The 24,317-nt window shown below is 45.0% G+C and overlaps 1 protein-coding gene across 3 annotated transcripts in view; it reads right to left on the bottom strand.

Annotated features, from left to right (window-relative positions):
- Positions 1-16,751: 16,751 nt before the first annotated feature.
- The window catches only part of asic1b (acid-sensing (proton-gated) ion channel 1b), a gene marked incomplete at both ends in the record, with an annotated part of 171,324 nt that continues 163,758 nt past the window's right edge, over positions 16,752-24,317 (bottom strand). For all 3 annotated transcript variants that reach the window (XM_080000889.1, XM_080000887.1, XM_080000888.1), the window contains 7 exons: positions 16,752-16,847; positions 17,759-17,860; positions 18,922-19,001; positions 19,310-19,401; positions 21,206-21,359; positions 22,139-22,195; positions 23,182-23,332. In XM_080000889.1, coding sequence (XP_079857015.1) covers positions 16,752-16,847; positions 17,759-17,860; positions 18,922-19,001; positions 19,310-19,401; positions 21,206-21,359; positions 22,139-22,195; positions 23,182-23,332 — 732 coding nt within the window. The remainder of the gene's footprint in view (positions 16,848-17,758; positions 17,861-18,921; positions 19,002-19,309; positions 19,402-21,205; positions 21,360-22,138; positions 22,196-23,181; positions 23,333-24,317) is intronic.

Here is a 24,317-nt window from a genome sequence, read left to right as displayed (position 1 = left end):
CTGTATGTATGTATCTATCTATCTATCTATTAATCTATGTCTGTCTGTCTATCTATCGATGTCTGTGTGTCTGTCTGTCTGTCTGTCTGTGTGTATGTATCTATCTGTCTATCTATCTATCTATCTATCTGTCTGTCTGTCTGTCTGTCTCTGTCTGTCTGTCTGTCTGTATCTATCTATCTATCTATCTATCTATCTATCTATCTATCTATCTATCTATCTATCTATCTAATCTATGTCTGTCTGTCTGTCTGTATCTATCTGTCTATCTATCTATCTATCTATCTATCTATCTATCTATCTATCTATCTATCTATCTATCTATCTATCTATCTGTCTGTATCTATCTATCTATCTATCTATCTGTCTGTCTGTCTGTCTATCTATCTATCTATCTATCTGTCTGTATCTATCTATCTATCTATCTAATCTATGTCTGTCTGTCTGTCTGTATCTATCTGTCTATCTATCTATCTATCTATCTATCTATCTATCTATCTATCTATCTATCTATCTGTCTGTATCTATCTATCTATCTATCTATCTATCTATCTATCTATCTATCTATCTGTCTGACGTATGCAGCACAAAAGGTAATGGGGGTTAAAATGTATATCTCATGCACAATCAATAATCACACTAATATTGAATGCTGCGCTCACCGTGAGGCTCATGCACAGTTTACAGAGTCACAGGACGATTCAATGAACAGAATCGTTCACGCTCTTCTCACGTGCACAGCACAGGTGATGATGCACTCTTAATAATAACCTTAAGAGGTTTCATTTTTATCCGCTTCCCAAACCAAACACGTCCGGGAAAACACATTTTGTATGTAACAAAAGCCACAAGCCACATGACATTGCATCTAATTCAAACTACCACATGTGCCGAAACGTATATGACAATTTCAGGCCAGAGGTGACTCATGGAAAGCCCCCCCCCCCCTGCGCTAAAATAAAAAGAAAACAGCGAATGCCTTTCACTGACAGTGTGGCAGGACCTACACTGGAGAGCCGGTCGCCCCGAATCTTCCTTTTGTTTTGTTTGTTTTGTTTATTATGTTTGTTTGTTTTTTTCTGGATGAATGAAAAAAATAAAATAAAATCTCAATGTATAAAAGTGTATGTTGGATATATCAAGTGAAAGCCAACATGTTGGCCAGCCATTGTTTCTAAATGATATAGTAACCAGTGTGCTTTAGCAGCTGAATCAAAACACACAATTTAGAAAAGAATGTCATAAATTCAGCGTTTGGGCAGAGTCTGTACCTGTATGAGACAGAGCCCGTTGCATCTCTAAAACAAGGAGAGTCACACAGCTCCCAGCGGGAGGAGGGATAGACAGAACGAGTCAGAGCGACGAGCAGTAATGTTTGAATGTAATGTTTGAACTCTTCAACTCCCTGCGCAGCGAGGGGCCACCACGGTCCAGCCCATCCTAATTTGGCTGTTGTACTTGAAAACCGCATTTCCGTGAAGTGAAAATCATTTCTCAAATGATTTCCCACCGCTGGCGGGGAGAAGCTGACCGCTGGGCCTTCCGCTTGGGCCGACATTTAGATTGGGGGGCTCCGGGCTTTTTTAATTTTTATTTTTATTTTTTTGGATTCCAAAGGTTAAATGAAAGAAACAAGAAAAGTAAGCAAGACCTGGAGCGAAATTGGATTTGTGACCATGGCTGTACTGTGTCCACTCTTGAGGGTTGACCATTGGGAACCATTTACTCAGCTCTTGATCTGTGAGTACTGGTGCAGGTAGACTCTGCGAGGCAGGCCGTCTGAGCAGGACAGCGGCAATTTCTCCATCGATATGGTTTGCACTGAGGTGATTATGGATTAAATAGACGACGTGGACCACAAGCACTTACTGGGCGGTGCAATTTGGTTAAAGTTTCCATTTAGCTCCTAAATTTAGTATAAATGGAATAGCCTCGCCTGCCGGCTCCAAAGATAATTGAGCCGAGCAATGCTCATGCATTTCACAACTCACACACGCGGTCGCCACATTATATTATTATTATTATTATTATTATAATTATTATTAATAATAATTTTATTCTTAACAAAATGTACATGGAAAAACAAAAACATAGAAACAAACAACAACATGTACATGTTAAAAGAAACACTGGACGATAACATGTATCGAAAAAATCAGAGTAAATTAAATCCAGGGAACCTGGAGCAGATATTCAGCACTTGGCCTCTTCCTGTCATAGTAAGTAAATGTAAATGCAGGGAGAAAAGGAGAAAACCTGTAACCAGGTTGGTGTTGTGGTGTGTTCAAAGCAGGTGGTAGTGGTGTGTGTGTGTGTGTGTGTGTGTGTGTGTGTGTGTGGAGTCCACCTGAGTGTACGGGACATGTCCCAGTTGCTTTTGGTGTATAAGGTCGGTTTTATATCGTAGCGCCTCCAAGCAGCGGAAAGGGCCCCGAAGCCAACCCTGAGGCCCGCGGCTGCAGGAAAGCCACAGAAGACCCCCAGCTCCCAGAGAAGCCCGTGGAGCAACCCCTGCACCCCTGGGGCGCACACATACAACCCACCCCCACGTGCGGGCACAAAACGCAGCCGCAGGTGCAGAACCCGGGCTGCGGATGCCAGGCACGGACCGCAGGCCCGGAGCCAGGTCCCGCGCAGACAGACCGACACCCCACCCGAATCACTCGCACCCCTCCTGCCCTGGTCTGGTGGAGTGTTGTTCGGAGTAAGATTTGTGTGCTAGTGTATGTAATTTTGGGACTGACAAGAAGCACGTCGGGGCAGGAGTGCGACGGGCAAGATTGCAGCCGCCCGCCACATCCCCACCCACATAGCTCGCACCCCACCCGTCGCGCTAACCCTAGGCCTATTGTGTGGTGTATGTACTTAGTATGTGTTTTGGCACTGGGAATACCATAGAACAGAAGAAAGCTCACGAGTATATACTGTACGATTATTAATAATTTTTATAGCGCCTTTGAAGGGACCCAAGGATGCTTGCACATGCCGATGGCAGACAGATGACGGAGAAACTTAAGATCTGTCTGATACCAATATGATATTTCATCCAGCAATGGCACTGCATTCTGCTATGGACTGGATAATCCAGGACTGAATGCGGAGTGATCCTACTTGTAGGACTCTTGTCCAACTGCATTGTGGCTATATTTACGTGTGGTTTTTTTTCCATACATGAAAATCAATCTTTTATATTTTGATTTTAATTCACATTTAATTTGATATTCTAATGGTTATTTGGGGGTTTGTACCATCCCATGGCTATTGCGCTCATGTACTATAAGGGTTATTCTTGTGCTAGGTGTGTTGATGGTTATAGTTTCACTTTAGTTGCTTCAGAGAATGTAAACATAAAACATTTGTCCGTGTTGCTGTTGCTTACTTTTCTGCGCTCCGCCGTCCAATGTTCCAGTTCCATGTGACTTCTTCGGTAAGGCAATCATTTCAAATGGTCTAATACAACTATATTAAATTTGTCGCGGATATCCCACTAGACTGGATACAAGAAGAAAAACTGACATTTTGCGTTCATTTGTTTTAGATCAAATTACATCAAAATGAATGGAATAAATAACTTCATTTAACTGGGAGAAATTTCTGTTCAATTTAATCAACTTCAGAGGCCGAGGCCAGGGGCTGCAGAACTATCGGCTATTATTCTGTAGATGGAGACCATTACAGTTTGTATCCTAAACATTAAACTATTAGCACTGGCTTTTGTCTGCTTTATATATAAAGCTTATATATATATATATATATACAATTATATATAATATTGGTACATATCTGTTTGAAATTCAAGATTTTCTAAGACATGTCACAGTTTAACCAAATGTCAATGATTCAGTCCTGTGTCCTGCATGCCCGTTCAAAAAGGCACAGTTTAATGAAATGCAATAGAAAATAAGCACCAAATGTGAAAATATAAGCATATTCTGCCTTCAGCAGGATCAGCTGAGTCCAGATTTGTTCTGTCAAAGATTTAGTCGGATTTATGTGAACCGCCGTGCAGGGGTCTCCTCCTTTTGCGTGCGTGTGTGATGTCAAAGGTCATGTGCCCGGCGCTCGGCTCGGACCTCCAGCGCTTCCTCTCGCGCACCTCGCGCTTCACAAATTGTATGATGTCGCAAATCGCCCCAGCTGCACGGAGCGGCCGCTGTTTGCTCTTTATCCAAAGTTCATTAATATTATGCGTGCCGCGTGTCCAAATTGCACCAAATTCGACAACTGCACGTACTTTGGTCCCCAGCAATACACCCGCCAAGTGTCAAGTAAATCGAATGAACAGTTGTCGAGATAATTGCAGGCAGACAGTTTCCTAGATAGATAGATAGATAGACAGACGGACGTACAGACAGACGGACGGACGGACGGACAGACAGACAGACAGACAGACAGACAGACAGACAGACAGACAGACAGACAGACAGACAGACAGACACAGACTGACAGACAGACAGACAGATAGATAGTTAGATAGATAGATATTAGCTTTTTGAGATGAACGTTCACAAAAATTCCTTGATACATGGTCAGGAGAACATTAAGGATTAAACTGCTTGCCTGCGTGTAAAAAGGTCAAACCATCAAACAGAAGCTCCACCTCAAACATTTCACTCTGCGTGGCATCAGGTAATGCACCTTCCTCTGCTCTCGTCATCAATTGATTCATTCTTCTCAGACACTGAATTAGGTGTGGTCCTGTGCACCTGTGGTAGAAACACGGTGTGCTTTACACAGTATTTAGGGTACATGTACTCCTCAGTCACAGCACGTTGGAATAGAGTTTGAATCCCCTAACTTACTCGTCATGTACCGTCCCAAACGGAATCAATTCAGATTGTGGATCGCAATCGGAAAACGGGGCTTCAAAAAAGCAGTTTTCGGGCCGCAGTCCAAGGGAATTATTTTGATTATTTCCAGCAGCAAATTGCTGTCGTGACATTGTCTGAGAGGGCCCTGGTCTCGGCAGGCCTATCTGATTGGGTTCCTACGCAGGCGGAAAGGTCCTCTGGAATATCTACTTGTGGAAATCAGGGAATCTGGCAGAGGCTTTGAAAACGATATTTCCCCTATTACACCCTCCGCCGGTACATCTGCATTCACTTCCTGCAGTGCCCCCATTGTTATCAGTGCATCAGATATACTCTCGTGTGCTGGCACTCCAGCAGCTTCCAGGCTTCCAGACAATCCCGGCAAGCGTGCGTCTTCTCATCTAATGACTCGACTCACCGAGCATCCGTGTCAACAAACACGCGGCTCGTGGCAGCAGAAGGGAGGGTAAGTCGGCATCGTCGCGAGGAACTATTTGTCTTCGTGGTCTGCCGGGTGAGCCGGCAGCTGCGGGGCAATGGAGACAGCAGCCAGATGCGAAATAGACATGACCGAAATGTTGGATCAGAAGCGCTTGTGAAAATTCCGCCGATGGATCTAGACCAAGGTCTCGCTAATGACTTCGGGAACGTCTCCATCAATGTGAAGTTCTTTTCACTTACCTTGACATGAGCGGCGATCAATAGACTTGACCGAGACAGTGAGTGTCCAAAGTCCAGCGTTCATTCAACTCCTCTCATTGGGATATGGCGTAAACAGTCAATCAGACTCAAGGTCTAAGCACACAATCAAAAACACTACGTGTCAACGCAGCTCAGAAAATCTCAAGGCAAATCAACCTGGACTAACATGGATCAACGAGTTGTTGAGCCATAATATATATATATATATATATATATATATATATATATATATATATGTGTGTAAAACTGTAAAACTTCCCAGAAAACAAACTTCTCACCCCAGGCACAAAAGCCTGAGGTGGGAAGAGAAGCAAAAGTTGCAAAAGGTGGCAAAAAGCCCTGTAAGTAACGGGGAAACTTTCTCAGTCAGCCTGCCCTCCCCTTATTTTAGGACAGGTTATCTCTGTCTATGATCAGTGGCGGGGTGGATAGGTTATTCTTGACAAAACATTATGAAACAACAAATGATCAGTAATAAATAATATCATGTTTTACCAGCTTTTAAATTGAGCTCCTCTGAAGGCTTCAACGATGTCAGTTCCTCTTCACGATGGCACTTAAATAAACAGTCGGTGCGATGGGGAGAGCAAAACCGAGGAACGCCAAATAAATATATTTTAACTAAAAGCAATGTTTTAGATTTCATTCATATGCGCTGTGCAGATGGGGCAACAGCCTTCTTTTCGAAAATAACAAAATTGTGATGTAATACATCACAATAAATACAACGCATTTGTGATGGACCTTCCATGACTCTATATACAGACATGAAAATAAGCATTAGTCTTTTGAAAAAGTTATAAAAAAAAACACATTATTGTTCACTTTAAATAACATTTTCTGAAATAGTATTTCAATAATTTTAAACTTTAAATGCAACTTTAAATTAATCGTTTTTAGCTTGGCCAGGCATGATGGCAGATTATTGTGTTTGCTAGACTTTCAAATGTTGCCGCCCAAATGACACTCCCTTTCATGGAACGACTCAAACCACTTCACAAGAATGCAGAACAACATAATCCTCCGACCACCCAACTATTTCCACGAGGTACGCTGAGCCTGTTTTCACCTGTTTTGTAGGGGAAAAGTGGCTGAGTGTTTCAGCCTTTTAAGGTATTTTTTCAAATTGTGCATCAAAGCACTGCGCGAATGACTCAAGATCTCAGAAGTTGTCATCAAAGTCATCAATTAAGACGTCGGCCAGCCGGTCCAGTGTGATTCCTCTAAGCCTGCGTTTCAACTCTGTTGTTTTTTCACTCAGCATTAAATGATGTAAGGCTGACTGATTTGTCCTATCTCGCCTCACCGGTAATAACAATACAATCTTTATATAAATTAAAATACAATTTATTTCGGTGTTTTTTTTTACAGCGTGAATCCCGTTCTTGGCCATCTTTTGCTGCAAATGCCAGGCACGGTGTGAGCGTCCAACGCGCAGAGGGCCGACGGTGAACTTTGTGAGCATTCTGCTAAATGGAGCTTGGAGAGTTGTCTTCTTTAGGGAGAGGATTGGATTTGGCGCTCCGAACGGACGGAATTACCAGCGTTTATCCGCCAACCACCGCCCAGCCATTACGTAAGTGCAACAATTTAAAGAAATAAGCAAATTGGAAACGACGCTTAATTTACTGAGGTATTGTCGAGGGAAGTAAAGCTTTGTATTGACATTCCGAGCATCCAAGTGCAGCTCGTAAAAACAGTTTCTGTCCTTGGGGCGAATAACTCACTCATTTTTTACGACGGGGGTGCACTGCGATCGCCTTGGTCCTCCTTTTTTTTTTTTATATTTTCAAGCACGTTTTAAATAGTGCATGAGTGCATGAATTTGCATGGGTGTAAGTGCTGTAACGCTGAGTTGCTTCATACTCTCCGCACACAGGTAAAACATAACAGAAAGAAGAGACGACTGCAAGCCCCGACTGTATTCATATAGATTGCATTTTGTATTGTGAGAGTAAGAAACGCTGTCTACAGCTCCGTACGATACCTCGTGGGAGAATGAGCTGTCGATTCAGTCGGTTCAACGAGACGGTATCGTAATTCGAGGCTCATACGATAGGCTTTTAAAACTAGGATTGAATGCTTATTGACTCTCCACACACACGATAGATCAGAAATGGCTACCCAGCTGCTTCGCAACTGCTTCGCGGGAAAAAACGCGATGTTTGGCCAGAGTGCGTCGGCTTCAGTTTCTGTATCCTCTACTTGCTTGGGCAAAATTGTTCTTCAACAGTTGTTCTGAACGAACGTTTGTTTTTGTATTTACGAGAAGGGGGCAACACGTGCCACAGTACGTAGACCAAAGCGTCTGTCTCCCGGGGTATCCGCTGAGGAAAGGAACGACCGGGCTCCTGCCGTAAACAGCCGATCTTGGCATATCTACAGCCCGCGTCCGGTTCTACCAAAGCATTAAAAAAAAAAAAAAAAGAAAAGTTTTGCAAGTATAAAAGTTGTTTTCAAAGATCTGGGCGTGGGAGATTTTGCGCGGGCACATTTTACCCGCGCGATACCGCTTCGGTTCATTACCGTGGTTTTGTCGCCCGATCTGGGGAACGTTGGCCCACGAGGCGCCGTCTCCGAGATTAACGCAGCTCATTCCTTCTGAGTGGGAGGCCCGGGAGACCTCCCCCGGTTGCCGTGTCACTCTCACTGCTTTTTATAGAGACCAATAGTTAGCGGCACAAAACCACCATTTGTTATTCTGGGCTCGACGACGAGACAGAGGAGACGAGACAGAGGAGACGAGACAGAGGAGACGGCGGAGGAGGTGACTCCGGCGATACCTGAGGAATTTTAAAATTTCATTCTGAAATGGATGAACTCTCACGCGTTCGCAGCTCCGGCATTAGAAGAAGACATCTCTCCGGCATACCGCTTGCCAACACAGGTTATCGTCCATTGGGTTAATCCTCTGGCACCAAATCGGTACCTAGTCAAGTCAATTCCTGGGCGAGATACATTTATATTCGATACAAATTCTTTTGCCAAAAACACGGATGCTTTAGGAATGCATTTCATTTTTTTTTGTGTTATAAATAGATTGTATTCAATGTAAAACTGGAGTGTTTTCAACTTCATTGAATTAATGAATTTCGAATATCTCTTCTCGAACCGAATTCTCTTGAAATTCTCGTCGCAGGGCGCGGCAAGGCAGGTATTTCGTTTCCATGATCCTCCAAGGTCGGGCCATGTTAAGAAGTCACATACCACCGCGGTATCAAAAGAGTGGAAACCTGAAAAAGAGAGACTTCTACCACAAATGTACAATTCTTTTTTGGGGGGGAGGGGGGTTTTATGGTTTCCAAGGTATCGGGGGATGTTTTTTTTATCTTCTGTATCTTTTGACTGTTGTGAAAAAAGGACGAATTGACAAAAATTTAGCAAGATGGATGAACTGGCATGGTGATGGATGATGCTTTGTGCCCGCTACTGGTCCGCCCTCTGTCCCACCCTCTCCTGTGTCCTCCCTCAGCATTCCGCTGTCACTGTAATTGAAAGAAATGTTGACTGGGTGGAGTGAAAGCTGCTCATGGCGGAGCCCCGTGCCCCCTGCTCAAATGCAGCGTCGCACTTTGTGTTTTCATGAAGAATGCTGAGCCTCTTCGTTAGCCCGTTCTCTCTGTTACAAGTGATTAATATCACAATGGTTTTAGTATCTGTTTACTTTGTGGAGGTCATGCTCATTGTAAAATGAAATTGCGATATTTTATCACCCACAACAAACAGGAAATAAAAAAAGGAAATAAAAACATAGAAACAAATGTAAAAACAACCTTCCTGAATCACATTCGCGGGGATTGGGGTGTGTGACCCTCACTCCGACCACAGAGTCTCTCAGAAATGGTGAAAGAATTTTTATTTTTCAACAATGACATAACCTGCCTCGTACTGGGGGTCAGGTGTGCAGAATGAGTTACCATGGCGATCTGCAATTACAAACCGAAACGTAAACAAATTGATATACGGTATATATATAATTTTATTTATTTATTTTTTTTACTTTTTTAGGTTTTTATTACCTTAAAATGTACATCTTGATTACAAAATTTTAAAACCTAGAAAATAGGTGTCAAAAATAGAAAAAAACTCCCAAAAACATTTGTGCCACCATTTTCCATTTAAATACACACAAATAACCACAGACTTTGTAAGAAATACTGATAAGATATTATACACTGGAACACTACATCAACATATTTGTTTCACCAAGGTATGGTCATGGTTTGAGGCTCAGTGACAAGTAAAGCGCCTGTGTGACTAAGTGACTTCTCTCTGTTGTTGTTTTTTAATTGTATTAATTAAACGCTTTCTCTCTGCTGCAGTTCAACTCCTTCCCACTAATCTTAAACTTCCATAATAAATGAACTCATTGGTATCCAATATGTGCGTGAAGCCTGTGTGTGTTTTGCATTGGCACAATATAAGTCTCGTCATCTAAGTCAGGGCTTCGTCTGAATCCCTATACGTTACGTTTTTGGAACAGTACGCAATTCACACAATGTCTCATCTCATTCACAGCGTGGTCCTCTTGAGCCTTTGCGACAATTTGAAATAAATCAATTGATCAGTTCAAGTGGTATCAGGTGTTTTTCAACGTTCTTTCAAACAATTTAATGAACAGTCAAGTAGACACGAGTGCAGAATCTCACACTGCGTCTCCCTGCTCTCAGAGAAACTCGTGTGCATTATAATTATGAATCCCCTTAATGAGATGGGAGGCAGGCCGAGCCCAGAGGAGCCGCGCTGCATCCTTATCTGGGAGAAACGGGCCCGGGCTCTTTAATTGCAGCGAGAGATCTATCAGGATAAATGAATTTGAGGCCTGTAGACGCTGCGCCTCTGCCTGGGAAAGGGACACAGGGACGAGGCGAGGGTGCCATTCCCCACTTTGAAATCGCGCTCGCCGTTTTCCGCAGAAGCGTTATCGAACGCGAGGCTCTGTCATTTCCTCCGTTCATTCCCTCGGGGGGTCGTGAAAGACCGGAGCAAGGCTGCCATCGCACCAGACCCAGCCACTACAGCGTTCATGGGCGCGAATTCACAAAGAATGGACCCCGGCCGAACGTGAATTGCGCGTCAACTTGCGCCCGCCGTCCTGCGCCGTCTCGGCGTCCGATTCGCGAAAGATATTGCGCTAAAGAAATGACGGCGCAAGCACGGCCATAAAGTTTTGCTGCTGAGTGCAATTTGCCCTTGTTTCGCGTCTGACACTGTATACTCTCGGATGAAAATTTACTTTGTATTTTTAGGTTTACGCGCAGTGACTTTTAAACATTTAAATAGTCTGAGTATATGTATAATAATGTATAATATAATGTTAAAATATAATTTACAGATCACTGGAAAGCATTTAGCCCTTATAAATGGGACTAAAGGCCAGTGCAGTTGCACCTCCGCGCGCCCCCCTCGGGTATTTGATTGTTTTCTTAAGTAAACTTCTACTCGTGCTCATGCAGTAGCAGAACTCAAGAACGGGTTTTCAGTGCTCCTTCCACCTCTGGTTAATAGACTTACTGTAGATAGCGGACATGTTAATGGGAAATGACTGAATGGATTAATCAGTGGGCAGAGGTGTGTACATGCACAATAGCCTCATTAAAACAACAGTGTTCTTTATAACAACAACAACCTTTTCAATGCCTCGCCCGAACAGAAGGAACCTCAGTGAATAGTGAGATCGACCCGAGTAGATTTGACAACTCAAGGAGGAGGAAGAAAGTTAAGGAACCACTCCATTAGAGAAAAACACTTGTTATACTGTTCACCGACTGGCGGTGTGTCAAACAGCAAAGGTGAAGCCAAGGAGGGAGCGCCGTCCCATCATCTCCGATTCAGTGCGAGGGAATAATGATAGCACATTAAAGTTTCACCCCCCCATGAAAGCGCAATGACATTGCAGTTCCCGGAATTCCCGAAAACTGGGCACATGAGACGACAGGCCATCCCGACTTACCTGAGATTCTTTGGGGCGTGTCATTCGGTTTGGCTGTCCCCCACCGAGTCATCACCAACTCTCTTCCAGACGGCCTCGCCTTGCACCCTAACCCTTATCAAAAATTACCGAGCACTTACTGAGGATTTGCGATTTTGGCAGGAGCCTCCTCCTTATAGCACCGTCTTTGACCCTCCTGCGATCATCCGAGCAGCAGACAAGGCGACGCAGACAAAGACACAAGTACCAACAGGTAATTAACTTCATGATCGTTTATTGTTGATTAATTTGTCTTCTTGGCAGGTACAACAGAGTAAAAGAAAAAATCACCAGGGATAAAATGATCTTTTCCTGAATTTATAACACAAAAAAAAATGTCTGTGTGATGTAGTCGCTATTCGGTAACAGCCTCAGCGGGAGTATATTAATGAATGCCTGGCTGAGGTTTCCTTCTTTAATAATGAAACTGGAGGTACACCTGCTCATGATGTAAGAGGTTCGAAGTTCCATTCCCCCGCTAAAAGAAAAGTTTTCATGGGCAAATGATGAGTAAGGTAAAAAAAAAAAGAAAAAAGAAAAAGAAGACAACTTTGTTCCCTTTCAAAAAACCCTGAACTGACTCAGGGGTGGACTGATGTGCATCGACACAGACCTTGCTGTAGGAGAATACCTGAGCATCGGACATGCATGACGCGGTGCATGGCTAAAGCCAACTGTGGTGTGGGGATGGTGTGGTTTGAGCAGGCACACCTGACCCAGATCTAGGTGACTGGGATCAGAGTGGCTGCATACCTGTCACGCGTTGGTTGGTCTAACGAGCAGCAGGTAAAACCCCCATCCCCACACACATGCTATCTGCTCCTGGGCTAATTCCAGCTGGAATTAGCCCAGGAGCAGATAGCATGTCTCATGACACAGGCTCCTCTCTCCTGAGGCTCCTCTCTCCTGAGTGTGTGTGGGGATGGGGGTTTTACCTGACGCTCTTTAGACCAACCAACGAGCAACAGGTATGCAGCCACTCTGATCCCAATCACCTAGATCCGGGTCAGGTGTGGCTGCTCAAACCACACCATCCCCACACCACACCAACCCACCGAGGTGACGGTGGCAGTCGGCGGCGCAGGATGTGCAGGACAATTCGAGAAGGCTCTCAGACCATGTAGGCTCCCGGCTGCGTGGCTGACTGAAAATCGCGATACAACTCCTACTGGCTGTGCAGGATATTTCCCATCCATCCCGGTTGTCAAGCAGCAACTAAAACTGTGATTACATTTCAGAGGTGTGACGCTCCAAAATAGCGACGCCGCAGCTCGCAGCTTCTTCTACTCCACCTCAAATGAATGGTGGATGGAGAGAAGCAGAATGTGGCTTGTTACAAGATCTCCTTCGCCCAAACCCATTCCTAATGCTGATTTGGTTCTGGGGGACTGTATGAATGAAAAAGGGAGATAAGGTTGTGAAATGCCTCAGATGAACTGCACCATACTTAATCAGAGAGCTACTTCATGTGATTGAGAATGAACCGTTGCCCAGTATATTCAGTCGGAAAATACAAATACATGTCTTTGCAGCTGTTAACCTATTCAACAGGAACCAGCAAATACTGTGAGCCTTTCAAAGTGTATTGGGAGGAATTTAAGCAATAAGAATAAAATCTCCGTAGAATAACAATTTGCAAAATGATATATACATTTTATTTATGCTCTGTTAGCTAAATAGAACAGCCTATTACCCCGAAGATGAGAGTTGGATGGCCAGGCAATAATGACTGTTTTTCGTATGAAAGAAAAAAACGAAAAAAAACTAAAACCAAATAGAGTCTAATCAACACAATAATCATGATGTTGAGAATATAACAATATATCAATAAGAAGAGTATATTTTCTTTTACATTACCTCTACATATTGGCGGTATTGTGCTTTGATAAGACATTTGCAACTAGAACACACAAATACAGAATTTTTTTTTTTACCAAGGATCCAAGGATTAGAGCAGTCAAGTGGGCATGGAAGTCTCACCCCATCCCACAGCCAAGATAACAGAAAATGAAGTTCGGGGGAGGAAGTCATACATACTCATACGCTTGGTGAGTCACTGAGCAAACATGAAAGGAAGGAAACGTAAAAAAAAAAAAACCCAAAAACCTTGATGGAATGACATTAATCTCATTTGTTTGAACTTCAAACATATGGCCACGCCTGTTAATGAAGTCAAAACTATATACGTGGAAATCATGACACAGCAGCATTCACACACAGGGACACACTGGCACACGCACACACGCACACACACACACACACACACGCACACACACAGGGAGTACCTTCTTCTTCCTTCTGTTCATCATTGAGGCAATCTTGGCAATGTATATATAAAAATAGAAATAAAATAAAATACATGCACTAGATAAATACAAGCATGCATGTACAGGATGAGACCTGAAATGTCCACCAGCATACTTCTCCACTTAAATGATAGATAATGTTTCACCGCAACTTTGACTCCGCAACCCGAAAGGATAGGTTGGCAATTTTTCATCCCAGCCTTGAATCAAAATTTTAATCCAAAAATCAAAACGTTGGTTCTCATTTACAACACTGACGGTTGCCCTTGGGAAACTTACCACTCTGCTGCAGCCTCTTACTGTAATTAAATGCAGCCCAATAGGGAAGACATTTAAGCCTGAAAATCACCCTTTTAAATCTCCTCCTCAAAAAACGGGAGGCTTACGATCTGATTAGCAAAATAAAAAAATAAAAAAATGACTTAGGGTTTACAAAGGCAAATTGGATTTAAGTGTCCTAAACATTACATTTTTTGTTTTTCAATTAAACTCCTGGATGGTGTCTCGGGGCTCTTTGGATCACTGAAATCAATCTCAGACACCTGTGATAATTAGTTTGCCAGGTGAGCCCAATTAAAGGAAAACTACTTAAGAAGGACGTTCCACATTATTAAGCAGGCCACAGGTTTCAAGCAATATGGCAAAGAAAAGGGAACTCTCTGCTGCCGAAAAGCGTCAAAGTGTGCAATGCCTCGGACAAGGTATGAAAACATTAGATATTTCACGAAAACTTAAGCGTGATTATCGTACTGTGAAGGGGTTTAGTTGTTGATTAAGAGCACAGATTTGGTGGAGATAAAGGCATAATGAGGAAGGTTTCTGCCAGACAAATTCATGGGATTAAGAGAGCAGCTGCTAAAAAGCCATTACAAAGCAGCAAACAGGTATTTGAAGCTGCTGGTGCCTCTGGAGTCCTGCGAACCTCAAGGTGTAGGATCCTCCAGAGGCTTGCAGTTGTTCATAAACCTACTATTGGGCCCCCCTAACCAATGCTCACAAGCAGAAACGGTTGCAGTGGGAACAGAAATACATGAAGACTCATTTTAAAACAGTCTTGTTTACTGATGAGTGCCGTGCAACCCTGGATGGTCCAGATGGACGGAGTAGTGGATGGTTGGTGGATGGGCACCATGTCCCAACAAGGCTGCGACGTCAGCAAGGAGGTGGCGGAGTCATGTTTTTGGGCCGGAATCATGTGGAGAGAGCTGGTAGGCCCCTTTAGGGGGAAGGTGTGAAAATGACCTCTGCAAAGTATATAGAGTTTCTGACTGACCACTTTCTTCCATGGTACAAAAAGTAGAACCCTGCCTTCCGTAGCAAAATCATCTTCATGCATGACAATGCACCATCTCATGCTGCAAAGAATACCTCTGTGTCATTGGCTGCTGTGCATAAAAGGAGAGAAACTCATGGTGTGGCCCCCATCCTCCCCTGACCTCAACCCTATTGAGAACCTTTGGAGCATCCTCAAGCAAAAGATCTGAGGGTGGGAGGCAGTTTGCATCAAAACAGCAGCTCTGGGAGGCTGTTCTGACATCCTGCAAAGAAATTCAAGCAGAAACTCTCCAAAAGTTCAATGGATGCAAGAATTTTGAAGGTGATATCAAAGAAGGAGTCCTATGTTAACATGTAACTTGGCCTGTTAAGATGTTTTTGATTGAAATAGCTTTTGATTTCAGTAAATATGATCTCCTAATGCTGCAAATTCAACAAATGACCATTTTCAGTTCTTTACCACCTATAAAATGTTTTGAAACTCTCTTGTGCATAATAATTTGGAACAGTGCATTTTGACTTTTTTACTTTTGAAAGAAATACTGTTATCATTGGGAGGTTTGTTGGATAACATTCGAATTACACCCTAACGGCTGATGACTTGAAAATTATACTTATACTACTACAGCTTCCTTTGGCTACATCTGCACTAACTTAAGAAATTAGAAACAGGAAGTTGCGTCGCTTCGTGCTGGCAACTGAGATACTTGCAATGGCAAAAAGCCGTTTTAAATGAAATGTGAAATGACAGTTGTTCGAAGCATGTTAAAATGACTCGAAGATACATGTAACAATGATGCGAGGTTCCCGTTTTCAAAGAAAGCGGGAGTTCGCTTTTTTTTTAAGGCTTAAGGCTGCAGCAGAGAGGTAGGTTTCCTGGTCGTAAAGTGCTAGGCGCGGTTGTGCCGTGAACACTTACACGCGATGGGAACCGCCGTTTTTTTTTTTTTTTTAAATCAAGGCCTGGGGGTTGAAAAAAAGGGAGCAAACCTATCCTTCAAACCGTAAACCGTCACTTCCAGCGCGTTCGAACCGTCGTTCCTACGGCGCCGATCCGAACCCCTCGACAGGCAAAAGATAACATTCGCCTACGAACCGCACCGTCACACACACTTCCACTGTCCACCGTGCGCTTCCGGATGGAGCGCCGCAAACGGGTGCGGGTGTTGCTACGTGTACGGAGAAATAAGCAATGTGTCTGTCCACGCCACCCGACGTGCCGAGCGTCGTACTCACAGTCAGGGGTATGAAGGCATGTGGCTTTTGATCAGCTGTTGGTAAAACTGTACATTATTCACATTGTCTGTCTTTTGAAATAGAGGTCCATGTTGACAAGGCTTCTCCTTTTTGTGGCAGTATTTCAAAACACAGAGACACACGCGACGCTCTACAGTGTTGAATGCAATGTCCTGGAACAGATGTTTACGTCGGGGCAGGCGGGCTGGGGCGGTTGCGATTTCTCCTCTCCGCCTCAGGTAAACAGTGCGTTTGTCGTTTTTGATTTGTCCGTTTTTCTTCCGTTCCTTATAAAGTGTTTTTTTTTTTTTTTTTTTTTTTTTTTTCCTCCATTTAAAATTTGATTTCATTACATTTTCTCCAGTCTCCGTTTTGGAGAGTCGGCTGAGTCGTATCGTCGGCTTTGGCTGCGCATACGCAATCTCTCCCGCTCCGGGCAGGGGGGCGGGCTCAGCACGTGAAGTCTTCGAAGTTGCCCTGGCCGGGGTGGTGAGGTAGCATGTTGGCGGGATAGGTGGACGGCGAACGCAGATTCTCGCAAGGGGCCTACGTGAACAGGAGAGGAAGAGAAAGAGCTAATGAGACGGGGGCAGAATAATAAAAAGGGAGAAAAAAAAAAAGAGAGGACGCCAAAAGACAACCAACAGGGATTAACTAGGAAAAAAAAAAGGGGAAGTTGGGAGACGGGGAAATGAGATGGAAGAAACTGAGAATAAATTGGAGACACACGTAGCTAGAGTGAAAAAAGATGGGGCTATAATAATGAAGGAGAGCCGGATTGGGGTTTAAGTGACGGTTCAATGAGCAGTCAGGAAATTATCACACACTGGATGGAAAGAGGCTGGTAAAAGGGGTTTGGAAAATGAGGAAACATAAAAGCTATAAACAGACGGCCAGAAAAGCCATTTAAGACGGTCGTAGTCAGCAGAGACGGCAGAAATATATTGGAGCTACTTAACTTTAAATAATGAAGGGTAGAATAAAGGCGGAGAGGATAAAACATTACTAAGTAACGGAGGAGGGTGGGGCAGAGCGCAGCGTCTCCTTGAGGAGGCCAGACCCCGACTTGGAATCAAAGTGAACTGGCTTAGAAATAATTGAGCCGTCGCCCCCTCCGAAGCTCCGATGGCGGCTCGCTCTGCCGGCCGCGTCCACGATGTGATTAAATCGAAACAATTTCATTTCTCTGCCACAGCTACACCTACACCTAACCAATCCGACCTTCCAATTTGACTTCCCTTGCCTTTGCATGGCGCAAACCCTCTCTCCCTTGCACCTGCATCTCCGTCTCCCTCCCCCCAGCCCCCTGTCCCTTTCTCTCCCCCTCCACCCACATCCCGTCCTCCCCGCCGATCCGACCGCAGTTCAGATCCATAACTCATTGAAATACGGCGAGTGCCTGTCAGGGCGGACATGTCCTGACACTGCGGAGGTGCTTAGGGAGCAGCGAAACTGACGTGGCGCTTGACGTCGTCCAGGCTCAGCACGGCTCCCCGGTCGTTGTTGTTGCTCCGCTTGTGTTTCTTCTTGGAGCAGCGGCACAGCTTGTACTTGATCACCTGGAACAGACATCGGCATCCATCACCGGCCTCCCCGATCACCGCGGAAAACCTGAAAAGCTCTTACCGCTCTCCGCTCTCTCATGCTCACGCATGTCATCTGGCGTCAGCGATATTCCTCCGCTGGCTTTTAGTGAGCGAGCCCACACGTTTGAAACCCCCCTCCCCTCCACACACCCACACACACCCACTCGGAGCCCACATAGGTCACAATTCAAATAACATTGATTTTACACATCTATAAATATGTTCTAGGTAGTTGCACATGTGAGTGGGCCGCTGATGTACCTACACACTGTATACTGTCACACAAACACACGCACCCACACACGCACACACACACACACACACACACACACGCATGTTCACATACTAAACCCTGCCCAACACATAAATGCAAAATAAATGATTCCCCGTTGCCTGTAGTTACTATAAATGAAAGAGCGCACAACAGAGTTAGTTTAATGAGCAGGGAGAGATGCGCCCGACTCAAATACAAAATACCCCAAAATGTTAATTTATTGGCCATGGCGTGTGTCTTCTACAGGGTTGAGCTGCGGGGCTTTCTTTCACCAAAACACAATTCTTTGGGGTACTTTGAGATCACATTGTGGGAAATATTGTGGGTGTTGTTGTGCAATAAGTGCTGTTAGGGATGCTGATGATCTGGTAAAAAAGAATAATTAAAAAGGCTGTGTTTTTTGAGTAGGAAAACATAAATGTTTTTTTTTTTAGAAGGAAAAGCGCCTGCTTGTGACACACACACGACACACTGAGGGCAGATTATGCGATAATCCTATTTCCAGCTTTATTCATCGTGATTGGTCCGATTGGCAGATAAATAAAAAAAACGCTGACGTCATGCGTTTTTTTCTGTGAAAGTTGAGTCATTTTCAACTTTTTAAATTCAAGCCCGATGCCAAAAAGCCAGCGAGGCGCAGTGGTTTTATATGAGCGGCCACGCAAGGTAGTTTGGACTGCGGCGGATTCCCACAGGATTCTGGGGACTCTCTTCTTTGGGAGGAAAAAGTCATGCGTGGAGCCTTATTTATTTTATTTACCTCATATAAGTAGTCAAAGAGTTCCAGGATGGTGAGGATGCTGGCTCCAATGAAGAGACCCATTTGACCGCCGATGTCACCTGGAAAGATGAAAAACAAATAATGAAGTGGAATCACAACGCCGCAGAGATAAGAAGGTCCCGTCCGCGTGTGCGAAACCTGAGTTAAAACGTGCATAATACATCAGCAGAGGAAACGCCAGGTCAGGAAGATAGGAAACCAAATTACATTTACTATACATTTGTATTAAGTTTGGGTGGAAAAAACTGTTGCAGAATATGATGGTCGGTGATACGGGCGTAATGGCCGCACGTGCGGCAAAGTGACTCTGTGTAAGAAATCGTGTGTTATGTGTTGATAAGGAGGCGATCGACGGCCGTTTCCTTACCCAGGAGCCCGGCCAGCTCGTACGCTTTCTTCTGTTCTATGGTCTCATAGTTGAGGGCTTCGAAGAAGATATCGAGCACCAGAATGTTGTCACTGGAAAAAGAGGAGCAGAAGCCACTTCTGAGGTCGGCGATTAGCCTATTTATTTATTTATTTATTTATTTATTTATTTATTTATTTATTTATTTATTCCCCGCATTTTAGTCTAATTTCAAACTCTCTCCACGCGCCGAGGGGAAGCTTGGCATTCGGGCCACATTTGTAATCCGCAGATAAGGCGGATTCCTCGCGTCAGACAAATAATGTGCCGCCGCGAGGTAATTTATTCGAGGTGGGTCTAGTCATTGGCGACCGTGCGGGGAAACAGCGGGGCCGCGGAGTCGTGTGATGACACGCAACCATGTTATTTCAGGAGGTGGCTGCGGCGGAAAACAGAACGGAGATTAGTGCGAGAGCCCCGGGTGACGCCCAATATCTGCCGAAAGTCAGAGCGCCGGCACTGCACGAGTCCCCCCACTTCAATTCCCATCTGAGCGGAGAGCAAAATCACAACTTGACTTGACTTGACTATTTTTTTTTCGGGTGGGGTCCATTTGATTCAAAATATACATTTTTTTATCATTGTTGTCTCAGAAGAAGACGTTCGACGGGTAAGTTTACACACAAAATGTAAACGCACCATTGAAACGCCAGCCGCTCTTTACGTCTTTGCTGCACATTCAGCTATTTTCCCGGCGTGAAATCTTCTATTTCGACATCGTACGCGTTTAAGAACAAATATACCTTCATGACCCGATGGATTTTTGGGATTTTGCTGCTCGTCGCGACCACACTCGAGCGCAAAGAGGCGTTTTCACGCCGCACCTGCGTGTCATCGTTTGTGGAAGGGGCTCTGGATGTGCAGCCATGTGTGCGAGGGATGCGCTCGGCTCTGCAGCAGATACAGTTTGGCAATAATGTGTGCGGGGGGTGTTTTTATTTCACTCTTCAATAGGCACATTGATGAGATTGATTAGGTCCATAGGTTTGTAAATGACCATGACTCCACCTATACTATTTATTTTACAACTTGCATTCAGGATCCTCATGAGCACTCATCACGTTACTTAATTATAGGCTCCGTTATATCAGCAGTCTGACTTTGAACATATTTTAAGAGAATACTTAAGAGCCAAGTACTTAAAGACTTTTGCTTGAGTAGAAATGTCAACGCAACACTTTCACACTAACTACGGTCATTTTGGTTATCTGTATTCAGGGTATGTGTGCGATTACTTCAGTAGAAAGTCTGAGTACTTCTTCCACAAGCCCCATACGGGAGAGCCACACACCTGCTGGAGGATCTGTCTCTCTGCGTCAGCGTGAGACAGCCAGCCCTCCTGGCTTTAAGCAGCAAGTCGGTCCGCCGTCCATCCCAGACTTTCAGTTTCACGTCGCTGAACATTGTTCGGGCCAGGGCAGCGGAACGGCTCTCACGGCTAATATTCGTCAGAGTGACGCCGCTCGAGCAGGATCTGTCCAGGCGAGACGGATTCTCGGGCGACACGGATTCACATCTCGCCCCGCGGGGAATCAAACAAAAAAAACAACTTCTCCAAAGGGAGGAGTGACAAGCAACTGTGACACGCAATATGGCAGGAGGTTTTTCGTGTCTGGCGGCGGAAAAGAGGGGTAAAAGACTCAAGCGCTGCCGCCGCCGCCGCCTCCCCCCGGTGCCCCCCACTGGTTCCCTCCCCGGAACACATTTGATCTCGATGTTTTATTTGACAAAGGCGAATGGAGCTCTGGAGGGGCGGAGGGGGCCGGCGGGAAGAGAAGCTCGCCGACTCCATCATCCAGTCCGAGTGGCGCAAAAGGTTTAACACTATTATCAGCCGTGGTTTCGCTTACGACTTACGCTATGTACTGCTCCGTCTTGTTGAATTTCTTGGCGAGGTACTTCGCCGACGCCTTGCTGGGGATCTTGACGAACGACATCTCTTTACCGTAGCGCGTCAAGTTGCACGGCGTCTCACACACACAGTAATCATTGTCCCTCTCCACCAGAAAGTCTACAGCAAACAAAGGGACGGGAGAAAAGAGTCAGAGGGTTTTGAAGCGCGCGCGTGCATGCGCACGCACACCCACACACACACACACACACACACACACACACACACACACACACACACACACACACACACACTGGGCGGACAAAGCGAGAGACAGAGGAACAGAGGGCTAAGGCATCAGCATCAGCACATCAGACGGAATCCCATCAGTGGGTTAGGGAACGCGCAGAGAAGGTTGTGAAAGGATCCCGACGGAGGGGACGCGGCGGAGCAGAAGGTAATATCAAAGCCCACAAGAGAGAGAGACGACGAGAGCGGCGACGAGACGCCGATGCGCGAGGCCTCGCCACAGCGGAGAGACGGAGAGAGCTTTAAGTCCGCCCGACAACAGCCAGAAGACAACGACAGCCCGACAGCGGCCGAGTGACGGGCAGTGTGCGACCGTCACCGGAGGCGCAGACAGGGGGTCTGACAGGCAGATCAGTGTTGGGCCTGCTGTGCACGAGCCCTCGGCGTGGGGAGAACGTCTGGAGGCCCGGCCTGCGCCGCACAGCTCCCCACTTGGCGCTGAAGCCCTTAACAGCGGAGCGTAGTTGTTCACAATGGGAAATGTGCGAAATTGTGTGTACCAAAGCGTTGCATGCGCACATGAATGATGCCTTTGTTGATCTGTTGTCTCTCCTTCTTTCAGAAATGCAAGCACGCTCGCACACACGCACATGCGCACACGCACAGGCACACACACACACACACACACGTCTTCTGGGTTCCGTCCTTACCCAGGGCAGGATCGGCACACTCCTTGTACTGCTCAGGGGTGCAGTATGGGGCGTCTCCTAACGAGGAAAGAGGAAACACAATGTTCTCAGTTTTACTGAAAAGGGGAAGGACGCCCCCCACCCACAAAAAAAAAGAGTGCAGGAGGATGAACAGATCTGGGCCTCTAATTCATTTGTGTCAGACTGTCATTACCGTCTTATCGAGACTGGGTCTTTGTCGCAAATTAGATCTCATCTCCTAATTGATGAATTAACTTTTGTGGTATTGCCGCTTCCCTGCATCTTCCCTTCACTATATTTTTCCGCTTTTTTTACCGTCTAACCTGCCCTTGTCCCCTTCACGTACATCTTAATGGCACTTAAAAAAAAGACATTCCTCTCCCTCTATCATGGCGTCCCAGGCAGAAGACGCACCATCGATGGAGAGCAAATGGTCTCCCAAGGTGTAATTAATCATGGCGATTCGCTTCATATTCTCTGGGAAAACGCACTACCGACGGGAGGAACGCGCGATGGAATAAGAGATAATAAGGGAGTTCTCAGGGAGACACATTAATCATAAGCACAATCACTATTAGATACCAGCTAATCCCAATCATTACACAGACTGCTTGTCTGGCTGTCCATGAACACACACAGACACACACACACACACACACATACACGCAGTGCAAGGCTTATTGGAGAACGAGACGACCAATGGCGCAGCAATTATTGGAAGGATGAGTCAGGGTTAACAGGGCAATCAAAATGTTTCCTCTGTGCCAATTTTCATGTTCAATTCGTCGTCTCAGATGCCGCTTACTGATTAAATGGTGGGGATGGAATGCAAGTGTCAGCTGTAATCACAGCCCAAACACAAACGTGATTCCTCAGAGGGTGAAAATGTCAAATTTTCCGCAACCGCCCGCCCTTTGTCGCAAAGCTGTTTGCGGTTGGGGCCCGTCTCCGCGAGGCACAGCGCCGGCACTCACTGCATGACTCCAAATCGGATAAGGAACGCGCGCCGCGAGGTCGACGTCAATAGAGGGTTCGGCTCCTACCGGGCATGTGCACCATCCTGCAGTTGCAGTTCTCCACCAGGTAGCGCGTCTCGCAGTCGATGCGACACGCCGTGATGCTGTAGCTGCTGAAGAAGTCGGAGTCCATGGGCGTCGCCTTGCAGTCGCCCCATGGCGGAGGCAGGTAGGTCAGCTGAGGGATGGAGAGGAAACCTTGTAGCGGTAGTGCAGTGTGGTCAATTATTATGGTGCCATGTAGTGCATCGACTTTTTGGTATCAGATGTCTGTCTGTCTGTCTGTCTGTCTGTCTGTCTGTCTGTCTGTCTGTCTGTCTGTCTGTCTGTCTGTCTATCTATCTATCTGTCTATCTATCTATCTATCTATCTATCTATCTATCTATCTATCTATCTATCTATCTATCTATCTATCTATCTATCTATCTATCTATCTATCTACCTACCTATCTATCTAATGTATCTACCTCTCTATCTATCCATCTCTATCCATCCGTCTGTCTGTCTGATAGGAATCGGTAGAGTCAGCTATTTTTGGATTATCCTTGATTGATTGATTCATTTGTTCATTTATTGATTCATCTTTCATCAAAGATGACTCATATGAAAGTGTACTTGATCGTTGGCGTTGGACAAAACAGCAAAATGCAGGACGATACAATACAAACACACACACACACTTCCACAAACTAAATATGCAATTTCTGTCTGATATACGTATGCTGTTGCCCTCTTTCTCCATGCAGGTATTTACTTTGGTAACTGTTTTAAGTACCATTATGTCCCTGCATCAGATAATAAATTTGGTCCTAGCAGCCGCCAGGGATATTGATCATGATAATAAACGACCACTTTACCACGCATATTTTACCACCACTGCCACGTTCCATTACTGTTTGTTCAGAAAATTAATAATGGCTTGATTTCTTAATGTTCTTAATGTTAATGTGTTTACCCAGCGCGGCTTTTTTCCCATATTGTTTTAATGCAAAAACATGAAATCTTAACAAGCCAGATGATCTTGAAAATAACCAATAGATCTTTATATACAATATATATATATAAATTGACTGACCGAGAGATGTGTGTTTTTTTTAAAGATATATATTTTTTACGATAACAAGATTGTTTACGCATCAATGAGAAAACATGCTTACTTACTT

Source organism: Zeus faber, assembly GCF_960531495.2.
Source record: "Zeus faber genome assembly, chromosome: 5".
NCBI lineage: Eukaryota > Metazoa > Chordata > Actinopteri > Zeiformes > Zeidae > Zeus > Zeus faber.
The sequence above is the reverse complement of the archived record's forward strand: the minus strand, read 5'-3'. Positions and strand labels throughout refer to the sequence as shown.